Genomic DNA, 13,771 nt, shown 5'->3' on the forward strand with positions numbered 1-13,771 from the left:
ATAGTACTGGGGAGACAGAGATGGAAGTTTAGGTCCAATCAAAGTAGAGAGGGCTTTGTGAACACCCTGATATTTCAGTTTGAGTCTCTAGAAAGGCCATGCTCTAGGAACAAGGACCACACCACAGGAGTAAAGGCCAAGCTGAAGTAGATGTGTTCTAACAAAGCCTAAAACCAACCCCTGACAGAACCCAGATGATAAGTCAGTAATTTAGCAATCTACAGAAAACATAGCATCCTATAAACATAATCCAGAAGGTCTACAATGCATCTATAATCCCTTTGATATACACACACAAAAAAATACTAGAAATGGGAAGCAGAGAAAAGTGGCTGACAGTCAAGAGAAAATAGTCAATAGAAGCAGATTCAGAAACAATCCAGATATTGCAGTAAACAGACCATGTTGCCAAAATAACTGTGATTGGTATGTTAAAGAAAATAAGCCAGGCGCGGTGGCTCATGCCTGTAATCCCAGCACTTTGGGAGGCCAAGGTGGGTGGATCACAAGGTCAGGAGATCGAGACCATCCTGGCTAACACGGTGAAACACCATCTCTACTAAAAATACAAAAAACTAGCCAGGCGTGGTGGCGGGTGCCTGTAGTCCGAGCTACTCAGGAGGCTGAGGCAGGAGAATGGCGTGAACCTGGGAGGCGGAGCTTGCAGTGAGCCGAGATTGCGCCACTGCACTCCAGCCTGGGTGACAGAGCGAGACTCCAACTCAAAAAAAAAAGAGTACATAGGCAGAATAGGCAGGAAAAACAAACCAAAAAGGAAATAAGAAAAGACAGACAAAATGGATGAAAAAGAATTGTAAAAGACAATTGGAATCTATAAAAAGAATCAAATGGAAGTTCTAAAATGTCACAATACAATACTGGATTTAACAGAAGACAGGATTGATAAACTTGAGGAAAGTTCAATAGAACATATCCAAACTAAAGCACAGAGGGAACAAAGAAAGGAAAACAACAGAACAGAATATGGGACATGAGTTTTATAAAGTCCCTAGAGGAGAAAGAGAATAAGAGAGAAGCAGTATTTGAGGAAATCATGGCAGACAATTTCCCAAATTTGATGAAAACAAATCCACTGATTCAAGAAGCTCAGCAAAATCTAAGCAGGATAAATACAAAGAAAACTATAGCTGAAAACATCATAGCTGGTCAGGCACAGTGGTTCACACCTGTAATCCTAGCAATTTGGGAGGCCAAGGCAGGCAAATCGTTTGAGCTCAGGAGTTTGAGACTAGCCTGGCCAACAAGGTGAAACTCCATCTCCAAAAAAAAAAAAAAAATACAAAAATTAGTCAGGCATGGTAGCACACGCCCATAGTCCCAGCTACTCGGGAGGCTGAGGTGGGAGTATCACCTGAGCCCAGGAAGTCGAGGCTGCAGTGAGCCAAGATCAATCACTCCAGCCTGCGCAATGCAAGCAAGACCCTGTCTCAAAGAAAACAACAACAAAAACATCATAGTCAAATTGCTGAAAATCAGAAACAAGAAAAAAATCTTAAAAGCAGTCAGAGAAAAGACATATTATCTGTAAAGGAGAAACAATAATACTTAGAGGTGACTTTTCAGTTGAAACTATGGAAGCCAGAAGGCAATGCAATGATCCTTTAAAAGTGCCAATAAGAAAAATAATTGCAAACTTCAAATTTCATACCCAGTGAAAGAAACTGAAAGATGTTTTCAGATAAAAGCTGAAAGAACTCATTACTGAAAGAACTGCACTACAAACACAAAATACTAAGTGGGGGCTCTTCAGGTTGAAGGAAAATGAACTTACACAGAAGGAAAGAACTGCAGGCAAGAATCAAGAGTATCAGAAAGGGTAAGTCGGAGTAGATATAGATGAAAAGTGATTTCAAAAACAGTTATAGGCTGAGCGCAGTGGCTCACGCCTGTAATCCCAACACTTTGGGAGGCCAAGGTGGGCGGATCGCTTGAGGTCAGGAGTTCAAGACCAGCCTGGCCAACATGGTGAAACCCTGTTTCTACTAAAAATACAAAAATTAGCCAGGCGTGGTGGCGGGCACCTGTAATCCCAGCTACTCAGTAGGCTGAGGCATGAGAATCCCTTGAACCAGGGATGTGGATGTTGCAGTGAGCCAAGATCACGCCATTGCCCTTCAGCCTGGGCGACAGAGGGAGACTCAGTCTCAGAAAAATTTAAAAAAAAATTGCAATAAAGTCTTTAAGATTTATTTTATTTTATTTTTGAGACAAGGGCTCGCTCTGTTGCCCAGCCTGGAGTACAATGGTGCGATCTCAGCTTACTGCAACCTCTGCCTCCCAGGCTCAAACAATTCTCCTGTGTCAGCCTCTTGAATAGCTGGGATTATAGGTGCACACCACCGCGTCTGGCTAATTTTTGTATTTTTACTAGAAACGAGGTTTCATCATGGTGGTCAGGCTGGTCTCAAACTTCTGACCTCAGGTGATCTGCCCGTCTTGGCCCCCCAAAGTGCTGGGATTACAGGAGTGACCCATTGCGCCCGGCCAAGGGATTTAAAATTTATGTCAAAAATGAGTTTTGAGGCCGGGCACGGTGGCTCATGCCTGTAATCCCAGCACTTTGGGAGGCTGAGGCGGGTGGGTCATGAGGTCAGTAGATTGAGACCATCCTGGCCAATATGGTGAAACCCCATCTCTACTAAAAATACAAAAATTAGCTGGGCATGGTTGTGGGCGCCTGTAATCCCAGCTACTTGGGAGGCTGAGGCAGGAGAATGGCTTGAACCCAAGAGGTGGAGCTTGCAGTGAGCCAAGATCACGCCACTGCACTGGTGACAGAGCAAGACTCTGTCTCAAAAAAAAAAAAAGATGACTTTTGCCGGGCGCGGTGGCTCACGCCTGTAACCTCAGCACTTTGGGAGGCCAAGGTGGGAGGATCACAAGTTCAGGAGATCGAGACCACCTTGGCTAACATGGTGAAACCCGTCTCTGCTAAAAATACAAAAAATTAGCCGGATGTGGTGGCGGGCACCTGTAGTCCAGCTACTTGGGAGGCTGAGGCAGGAGAATGGCATGAACCCGGGAGGCGGAGCTTGCAGTGAGCCGAGATTATGCTATTGCACTCCAGCCTGGGCGACACAGCAAGACTCCGTCTCAAAAAACAAAAACAAACAAACAAACAAAAAATGAGTTTTACTGGAGCAAAAATGTAGTAAAACTGTTTCCTGAATTGTTGGGCAGTGGTAAAAATATCTAATTTAAACTGTAATAAATTGCAAGGATATATGTTGTAATCTCTAGGGCAGGGATGGGCAAACTGTTTTAGAAAGGGCCAGTTAATAAAGATTTTAGGGGCCGGGTGCGGTGGCTCACGCCTGTAATCCTAGCACTATGGGAGGCCAAGGCGGGCGGATCATGAGGTCAAGAGATCAAGACCATCCTGGCCAATATGGTGAAACCCTGTCTCTACTAAAAATACAAAAATTAGCTGGGTGTGGTGGCACGCACCTGTAGTCCCAGCTGCTTGGGAGGCTGAGGCAGGAGAATCACTTGAACCCAGGAGGCAGAGGTTGCAGTGAGCCAAGATTGCGCCACTGCACTCCAGCATGGGTGACAAAGCGAGACTCCCTCTCAAAAAAGATTTTAGGCTTTATGGGCCACGTGTGCTCTTTACTGCATATTCTTCATCTTTTTTTCACAATTCTTAAACAACATAAAAACCATTCTTAGCTCATGAGTCATACAAAAACAAGGCATGGGCCAAATTCCTGCTCTAATAATAAAAGAAGGTCCAGCTAAAAAGTTAATCAAGCAGATAAAATGAAATAATAGGCCGGGCATGGTGGCTCATGCTTGTAATCCCAGTACTTTGAGAGGCTGAGACGGGTGGATCATGAGGTCAGGAGTTCGAGATCAGCCTGGCCAACATAGTGAAACCCCCATCTCTACTAAAAATGCAAAAAAATTAGCTGGGTGTGGTGACGGGCACCTGTAATCCCAGCTACTTGGGAGGCTGAGGCAAAGAGAGTTGCTTGAACCTGGGAGACAGAGGTTGCAGTGAGCCAAGCTCACGCCACTGCACTCCAGCCCAGGCAACAGTGCGAGACTCTGTCTTAAAACAACAACAACAACAACAAAAAAACAAAAACAAAAAAACAAATAATCAAACAATGTATTTTTTATTCTTTTTTTTTTTTTTTTTTTTTTCAGAGACAAGGTCTTGCTTTGTCACCCAGTTTGGAGTGTGATGGTGTGATCATGGCTCACTGCAGCCATGATCACACCTCCTGGGCTCAAGCAATCATTCTGCCTCGGCCTCCTGAATAGCTGGGACTACAGAGGCGTGCCTGGCTAATTTTTTATTTTATTGTGGAGACAGAGTCTTGCTATGTGGCCCAGGCTGGTCTCGAACTCCTGGGCTCAAATGATCCTCCTGCCTCAGCCTCCCAATGTACTGGGATTACAGGCATGAGCCATAGCACCTGACCCTCAAAAAATTTATATTGTGGCTGGGTGCAGTGGCTCACACCTGTAATCCCAGTGCTTTGGAAGGCTGAGATGGGTGGATCACCTGAGGTCAGGAGTTCGAAACCAGCCTGGCCAACATGGTGAAACCCCATCTCTACTTAAAAATATAAAAATTACCTAGGCATGGTGGCAGGCGCCTGTAATCCCAGCTACTTGGGAGGCTGAGGCAGGAGAATCGCTTGAACCCAGGAGGTGGAGGTTGCAGTGAGCCGAGAGTGAGCCATTGCACTCCAGCCTGGGTGATAAGAGCAAAACTCTGTCTCAAAAAAAAAAAAAAAAAAAATATATATATATATATATATATATATATATACACACACACACACACACACACATATATATATATATATATATATATGTATAGTAAGCATTTCTGCATTCATTAAATATATCAAAAAACTAAGCCAGGCACAGTGGATCTCGCCTATAATCCCAGCACTTTGGGAGGCCAAGGCAGGAAGACTGCATGAGCCCAGGGGTTTGAGACCTGCCTGGGCAACACAGGAAGGCCTCATCTCTACAAGTAATTTTAAAACTAGCCAGGTGTTGTGGCATGCACCTGTGGTCCCAGCTACTTGGGAGGCTGAGGTGGGAGAATTGCTCTGGCCTGGGCAACAGAGTGAGAACTTGTCTCAAAAAAAAGACAAGAAAAAGAAAAAGATGCTGGGAAATGTGAACCAAATGCTCTGCGAAAGGACAGTAGTTCCAACTGGTAATGCCTCTCCTTGGAAACTGGGCTATTAGCAAAGGAGTAAATCCAACAGGTGCGGGAGCAGCTTCCTGGCTGTCACCAGGCACATGGGCTTTGGAGTTTGAAAGATCTGGGTACTAATTATTCCTGCTCGGTTACTAACTGTGTGATATTGGACAACTTCTTATTCTTCTATCCTCAGTGTTCTCATCTGCAAAACAAGGAGAATATTTACCATACACTATGACTAGCGGGACTGACACATCACAGTTCAATAAACATAGTTGCATACCTCTGAGGTGCAAGTGAAAAAAGACAGGAAAGCGGATACTCACCTTCTCTGCAAAGGTGAAAATCTTTCTTTGATCAACGCCTCCAAATTGGGCATCAACTTTTAAATACTCTTCATCCAAAGCCTGTGGAAAGAAACACATGAACATAAACATCTACTTTATTTTTTTGAGACAGAGTCTCGCTCTGTCGCCCAGGCTGGAGTGCTGTGGTGTGATCTCGGCTCACTGCCACCTCTGCCTCTCGGGTTCAAGTGAGTCTCCTGCCTCAGCCTCCCTAGTAGTTGGGCTTACAGGCATGCACCACCACGCCCGGCTAATTTTTTGTATTTTTAGTAGAGACAGGTTTTGCCATGTTGCCCAGGCTGGCCTTAAACTCCTGAGCTCAGGTGATCCACCCACCTTGGCCTCCCAAAGTGCTGGGATTACAGGTGAGAGCCACCGTGCCCGGCCTAATCATCTATTTTATTTCTTCTATATGGGTCTGAGAAATCAGAAACTTTAGAAAATTACTAGATTTTTCAGAAGGTAAAGCCAAGAAGAAAATAAACAGCAGCCAGCTTCCCTCTTGGCCTCAAAAGCTGCAAAGACAGTTGCTGAGTGTTTGCGGTGAACATTACTCCATGTGGATGTCATGGGATAAAAAAAGAAGAGTAGTCTCTGCCCTCAGGATACACAGAATCCTGCAGGGAGGGAGAGAAGAAGAAAACAAACCATAGTCATGCCAAAAGTATCCTACTGAATAAGGTGGCCTGTGACAAATGACATATAAGTAGCATAAAGAAGTCCTGTGAGAATTCGGGAAAAAGGTTAAGACTGAACTAGAAAATAGTGACTGTCTGGGTGCAATGGCTCACACCTGTAATCCCAGCACTTTGGGAGGCTGAGGTGGAAAGATCACTTGAGCCCGGGTGTCTCTCCAAAAATAAAAAACAAACAAACAAAAAGAAATTAGCCAAGTGTGATGGCGCGCTTCTATAGTCCCAGCTACTCAGAAGGCTGAGGTAGGAGGATCACCTAAGCCCAGAGAGGTCGTGGCTGCAGTGAGCCATGATCGTGCCACTGCACCCAGAGTGAGGCCCTGTCTCAAAAAATAAAATTAAATTAAAATAAATAAATAAAACAGTGACTGTCACTTATGACATGCCAGGCCTGCTGCCAGCTCCGTGGATGGTGAGATAAATCAGACCCAGACTCTCCCTTCAAGAAGCCCAATTATCCAGCTGGGGAGAGACAAGTAAACAGATCATTTCAACTCAGTGTGCTAAGGGTTAACCCAGATGTTCATAAAAGGAACAGTGTTGACATAAAAGAATAAATTATCTCTATTTAGTAAGATGGGTGTGGAGAAGGCTTCCTAGAATCAGATTGTGGGCTAAGCTTGGTTTTGAAGAACATATAGATGTTTTTCACCATGCAGAGGAAATAGAATGTGAGAAGGCACAGAGGTGTGAAGTGTTTAGGGAAATTTTGAGTGATTCAGTCTGCAAAAGTACAAACTTCAAGGGAGGTGGGAAGTAGTGACTGATGAGGTTAGAAAAGTAGGTAAGGACCATGAAATGTCATGCTAGGGTGCCTAGTGTTATCTTGGCCAATGAAAGGTTTTAAGGAGAGGAGAAATATGACCAGCACTGTAGGAAGATCGCAACAGTAACAGGGCAGGGCAGAGACTGGAGACCCATGGGCTAGAGACAAAGTGAATGGCTCGAAGGCTATTGTGACAGTCTAAGTGAGAAATATTGATGAATAAAAGACAATGAGGATGCAGAGCAAGAATGAATTTAAGACATTTTAAAAAAGTAGAATTGATAAATTTAGTGCATGATTGGCTGAAGGGAAGAGGAAGAGAAGGCTGAACAAGCAGGAACAGTCTAGAACAGCATTATCCAACAGAATCTTCTGTGGTGATGAATATGTTATATGTCTGTGCTGTCCAATATAGTAGCTAATGAAGAACTTGATATATAGCCAATGCGACTAGAGAACAAAAATTTCCATTTTATTTAATTTTAATAGCCACATATGACTAGGACTAGAGGCTACCACATTAGACAGTACAGACATAGTTTTTTCTTTCTTTCTTTCTTTCTTTTTTTTTTTTTTTTTAGAGATGGAGTCTCACACACACATAATAAAACAGAGATGGAGTCTTGCTACGTTGCCTAGGCTGGTCTTGAACTCCTGGCCTCAAGCGATCCTCCTGCCTTGGACTTGGGATTATAGGCATAAACCATGGCGCCCAGCCAACAGTGCAGAACTAGCATGTCTCCGGGTTTTCCTTTTTTAAGATAGGGTCTCACTCTGTCACCCAGGCTGGAGGGCAGTGGCGTGATCCTGGCTCACTGCAACCTCCACCTCCTGGGTTCAAGCGATTCTCCCACCTCAGCCTCACGAGTAGCTGGGACTACAGGGGCATGCCACCACACCTGGCTAATTTTTGTATTATTTGGTAGAGATGGGGTTTCACCATGTTGGTCAGGCTGGTCTTGAACTCCCAACCTCAAGTAATCTGCCTGTCTTGGCCTCCCAAAGTGTTGGGATTACAGGTGCCAGCCACTGCGCCCAGCTCCAGGTTTAACCTTGGAAAGTATCTCTTTGAGGTGACAAGGGAAAATTTTATTTTCTCATATCAAACATTATAGAGAGCTAGACGTGTTGGCTTACGCCTGCAATTTCAGCACTTTGGGAGACTAAGGCAGGAGGATCACTTGAGGCCAGGAGTTCAAGACCAGCCTAGACAACGTAGTGAGATGCTGTCTCTACAAAAAATTTAATTAAAAAAAATTATACAGATATACAAAGAAAAAGTGAAGTCTATCCATATTTTCATCCTGCCTTCACAAGGTAACCAGTATCAACAGCTTGGTTTGTACTTTTCTTTCTTTTTTTTTTGGAGACGGAATCTTGCACTGTCTGTCACCCAGGGTGGAGTGCAGTGGCACGAGCTCCGCCTCCTAGGTTCACGCCACTCTGCTGCCTCAGCCTCCTGAGTAGCTGGGACTACAGGCGCCCATCACCACACCTGGCTAATTTTTTGTATTTTTAGTACAGACGGGGTTTCACCGTGTTAGCCAGGATGATCCGCCCGCCTCGGCCTCCCAAAGTGCTGGGATTACAGGCGTGAGCCACTGCGCCCGCCTGGTTTGTATTTTTCTATCCTTCTCCTTGCTCATACAAATATAGGTGCACATCAAGGAAACAGAAGGAAGTTTCTGTTAAGCAAAACATGTATTTGTTTTGTTTAACAGAAAATAGGATCATGCTCAAATTTATTTTCATATATCGCTCTGAAGTTTATTTCCTTTATTAAGATTATGATAAAAAGGATTATGATTAACATAAAGATGTATGAGATGAACAATGTCTTAAAGGACAGACAGGTAGAGAAGGAATTATAATGGAAGAAGTAAAAGAGCTTCCCAGGAAGCAGGGAAGGAAGAGAACAGACACACAGGAAGGCCTATAGGTTGGAGAAGGAACAGCAAATGCATATATTTAACTGGTGCCAGGAGAGAGGTTTGTGTACAGTACAGGCATACCTCAGAGATACTGTGGGTTCAGTTCCAGACAACCAAAATAAAGTGAGTCACCTGGATTTTTTTGTTTCTCAGTGCATATAAAAGTTGTGGTTACACTATGCCGTAGTCTATTTAAAGTGTATAATAGCGTTAATGTCTACAAAAACAACGTACATACTTTAATTTGGTTAAGGTATGGCTAAAAATGCTAATGATCATCTGAGCCTTCAGCAAGTCATCATCTTCTTGCTGGTGGAGGGTCTTGCCTCCACGTCTGATGGCTGCTGACTGATCAGGGTGGTGGTTGCTGAAGGCTGCAGTGGCTGTGGCAATTACCTAAAATAAGACAACAATGAAGTTTGCCACCGTCAATGGACTCTCCCCTTCATGAAAGATTTATCTGGTGCAGGTGATGCTGTTTGATAGCATTCCGTCCACAATAGAACTTCTTTCAATATTGGAGTCCATCCTCTCAAACCCTGCTGCTGCTTTATCAACTAAGTTTATGTAATATTCAAAATCCTTTGTTGCCATTTCAACAACATTCACAGAATCCTCACCAGTAGTTTCCACTTCAAGAAACCACTTTCTTTGCTCATCCATAAGAAGCAATTCCTCATCTGTTCAAAATTTATCATGAGATTGCAGCAATTCAGTCACATCTTCAGGCTCCACTCCTAATTGCAGTTCTCCTGTTATCTCTACCCCATCTACAGTGACTTCCCTCACTGAAGTCTTGAATCCCTCAAAGTCACCCATGACAGTTACCATCCACTTCTTCCAAACTCCTGTTAATATGGATATTTTTACTTCCTCCCATGAATCACGAATATTCTTGATAACACCTAGAATGCTGGATCCTTTTCAGAGGTTTTCAGTTTACTTTGCCCAGATCCATCAGAGGAATCACTATCTATGGCAGCTATAGCCTTTTGAAATGTATTTCCTAAATAGCAGGACTTGAAAGTCGAAATCACTCCTTGATCCATGGGCTATAGAATGGACGTTGTGTTAGCAGGCGTAAAAATAACATTCAACTCCTGAACATCTCAAGCTCTACAGAAGCTCTCCATCAGCGCTCTTAGGTGACCAGGTGCGCTGTCAATGAGCAGTAATGTTTTGAAAAGAATCTTTCTTTCTGAGGAGCAGGTCTCAAAAGTGGGCTTAAAATGATCAGTAAATCATACTGTTAACAGATATGCTACTATCCAGGCTTTGTTGTTCCATTTATAGAGCTCAGGCAGAGTAGACTTAGCATAAGTCTTTTTTGAGATGGAGTCTCACTCTGTTACCCAGGCTGGAGTGCAGTGGTGTGATCTTGGCTCACTGCAATCTCCACCTCCTGGGTTTAAGTGATTCTCCTGCCTCAGCCTCCCAAGTAGCTGGGGCTACAGATGCGCGCCACAACACCTGGCTAATTTTTTTTTTTCTTGAGACGGAGTCTTGCATTGTTGCCCAGGCTGGAGTGCAATGGCACGATCTCAGCTTACTGCAATCTCCGCCTCCCGGTTTCAAGCGACTGTCCTGCCTCAGCCTCCCAAGTAGCTGGGACTGCAGTTGCACGCCACCATGACCGGCTAATTTTTGTATTTTTAGTAGAGATGGAGTTTTACTATGATGGCCAGGCTGGTCTCGAACTCCTGACCTCGTGATCTGCCTGCCTCGGCCTCTCAAAGTGCTGAGTTACAGGTGTGCGCCATCACGCCTGGCCTAATTTTTCTTTTTTTTTGTAGTTTTAGTAGAGACAGGGTTTCACCATGTTGGCCAGGCTGGTCTCGAACTCCTGGCCTCAAGTGATTTGCTCACCTCGGCTTCCCAAAGTGCTGGGATTACAGGCATGAGCCACCATGCCCGGCCTATTTAGCATAATTCTTAAAGGCACTAGGATTTTTGGAATGTAAATGAGCATTGGCTTCAACTTCAAGTCACCAGCTGCATTAGCTCCTAACAAGAGAGTCAGCCTGTCCTTTGAAGATTTGAAGCCAGGAATCAACTTCTCTCTAGCTATGAAAGTCCAAGATGGCATCTTCTTCCGATAAAAGGCTATTTCATCTACCTTGAAAATCCACTGTTTAGTGTAGCCACCTTCATCAATGATCTTAGCTAGATATTCTGGGTAACTTGCCGCAACTTCTACATCAGCGCTTGCTGCTTCACCTTGCACTTTTATATTATGGAAATGGCTTTTTTCCCTTTAAATGTCATGAACCAATCTCTCAGCCTTCATAAAACTGAAGACAGTTAGGGCCTTTCTCTGGAGTAGGCTTTAGCTTAAAGTAATATTGTGGCTGGTTTGATCTTCTATCCAGACTACTACAATTTTCTCCATATCAGCATAAGTGAAACTTACATCTGTTTCACTTTCTATTTTTCAGGTGTTCACTGGAGTAGCACTTTGAATTTCTGTCAAGAACTTTCCCTATGGATTCACAACCTGGCTATTTGGTGCAAGAGGCCCAGCTTTCCGCCTGCCTCGGCTTTTGACATTCCTTCTTCACTAAGCTTGATCATTTCTAGCTGTAGATTTAAAGTGACAGACGTGCGGCCAGGCGCGGTAGCTCACGCCTATAATCACAGCACTGTGGGAGGCCAAGGTGGGTGGATCACAAGGTCAGGAGTTCAAGACCAGCCTGGCCAAGATGGTGAAACCCCATCTCTACTAAAAATACAAAAAAATCAGCGAGATGTGGTGGCGGGCGCCTGTAATCCCAGCTACTCAGGAGGCTGAGGCAGAGAATTGCTTGAACCCAGGAGGCGGAAGTTGCAGTGAGCCGAGATTGCGCCACTGCACTCCAGCCTGGGTGACAGAGCGAGACTCCATCTCAAAAATAAATAAATAAAGTGAGAAATGTGTGACTTCTCCCTTTCAACACTTAGAGGCTATTGTAGGGTTATTAATTAGCCTAATTTCAATATTGTTGTGTTTCAGGAAATAAGGAGGCCAGGAGAGTGAGGAAATGGCTGGATGGTAGAGTAGTCAGAACACACACAATATTTATTAAGTTCATTGTCTTATACGGGCACAGTTTGTGGTGCCCCAAAACAATTACAATATTAACATCAAAGGTCACAGATCGCATATCACCATGCAGATATGATAATAATGAAAAAGCTTGAAATACTGTGAGAATTACCAGAATGTGGCACAGAGACACGAAGTGAGCACATGCTGTTGGAAAAATGGTGCTGGTGGACTTGCTGGACACAGGGTTGCCACACACCTTCAATTTGTAAAAAACACAGTATCTGCGTAGTGCAGTAAAGCAAAGTGCAATGAGACATGCCTGTCATCAAACCAGAGCAGAAAAGGTCATCGGGCCACTCCCTCCCACTTAAGTACCTGCAGTCCGGGGTACAAGAGGCCACTCAGCAAAGGGTGCTCCACCTGCTTTACCACCTCAGCTCCAGCCTTCTTGGAATCGTGCTGTGTGACCACGGAGGAGAGTCTGTACACATCTAGTGTGTACTCTCTGAAGAGGAAAGGAAGAGGGGACAGCTGTAAACCTGGGCCTAGGCCTCAGTTTCCCAGGGCAATCTAAAGCACATTAATTTACTTCCCTAACCTTAGTGTAACCAGGGATCTCAGTTTTAAAAATATATTTTAATCACCAACTTTCTTCTTCTTCTTTCCCTCCCTTCTGGCAATACATGCTTATTTAATTATGTTCTTGCTTAAGAAATTCCAGAGAGGAGGGTGAGGATTCAAAAACTACCTATTGGGTATTGTGCTGATTACCTGAGTGACAAAACTGTCTGTACACCAAACTCCTGTGACATGTAATTTACTCATGCAACAAACCTGCACACGCACCCCTTGAATCTAAAATAAAAGTTGGAAAAAAAGAAATCCCAGAAGCTACTCTTGAAACAAACTAGGCATGGAGCCCAGACTGCAGAATCCTCCTGCTCAGAGGGAGTCTGGAACAATTAGTCCATCACCATCAGTCTGAAGTCAAGATAACACCAACCATACCTCCTGACAGGCAATTATGCAAGACAGCCATCAGAACAAAGACACACAGACCCTGTATTCTCACCACTCCTGCATGTCTCCCACACCAAGTCTCCCTTTAAAAACACTACGGTAGGCCGGGCGTTGTGGCTCACGCCTGTAATCCCAGCACTTTGGGAGGCCGAGGCGGGTGGATCACGAGGTCAGGAGATCGAGACCATCCTGGCTAACACGGTGAAACCCCGTCTCTACTAAAAATACAAAAAAAATTAGCCGGGCGTGGTGGCGGCGCCTGTAGTCCCAGCTACTCGGAAGGCTGAGGCAGGAGAATGGCGTGAACCCAGGGGGCGGAGCGTGCAGTGAGCCGAGATCGTGCCACTGCACTGCCGCCTGGGCCACAGAGCAAGACTCTGTCTCAAAAAAAAAAAAAAAAAAAAAAAACACTACGGTAAAATTTAGAATTTAAGATAGTACTTTAGAACACTAGTTCACCATCTTCTCGGTTTGTTGGCTTTCTGATTAAACCTGCTTCTCCTCCTACCAACCCTTGTCTCTTCTGTCTTGGCTTTCAAGTGGCCGGGCAGCCAAACCTGGGTCCAGTTACATTAGGACATTCAAACAGAGCACTGCCTGGTAGCTTCTAAAATGTGATAGACCTATCTTCTCATCTAAAATATTTCTTTATTTTTATGTTTTTCCCTTTTATCTTTTTTTTTTTTTTTGAGACAGGGTCTCACTCTGTCACCTGGGCTGGAACACAGTGATGTGATCACAGCTCACTGCAGCCTTAATCTCCCTGGGCTCAGGTGATCCTCCCACCTCAGTCTCCAAA

The 13,771-nt window shown here is 44.3% G+C and overlaps 1 protein-coding gene across 1 annotated transcript in view; it reads right to left on the reverse strand.

The window, feature by feature from the left end:
• YARS1 (tyrosyl-tRNA synthetase 1) overlaps positions 1-13,771 on the reverse strand; it is a 42,102-nt gene that overhangs the window by 17,202 nt on the left and 11,129 nt on the right. The window contains exons 4-5 of the mRNA XM_032160106.2: positions 12,328-12,457; positions 5,515-5,595 (exon numbers count right to left, since the gene is read on the reverse strand). Of these exons, the coding sequence (XP_032015997.1) occupies positions 5,515-5,595; positions 12,328-12,457 (211 nt within the window). The remainder of the gene's footprint in view (positions 1-5,514; positions 5,596-12,327; positions 12,458-13,771) is intronic.

The sequence above is a fragment of the Hylobates moloch genome, unplaced genomic scaffold (genome assembly GCF_009828535.3).
Source record: "Hylobates moloch isolate HMO894 unplaced genomic scaffold, HMol_V3 SCAFFOLD_8, whole genome shotgun sequence".
Classification (NCBI taxonomy): Eukaryota; Metazoa; Chordata; class Mammalia; order Primates; family Hylobatidae; genus Hylobates; species Hylobates moloch.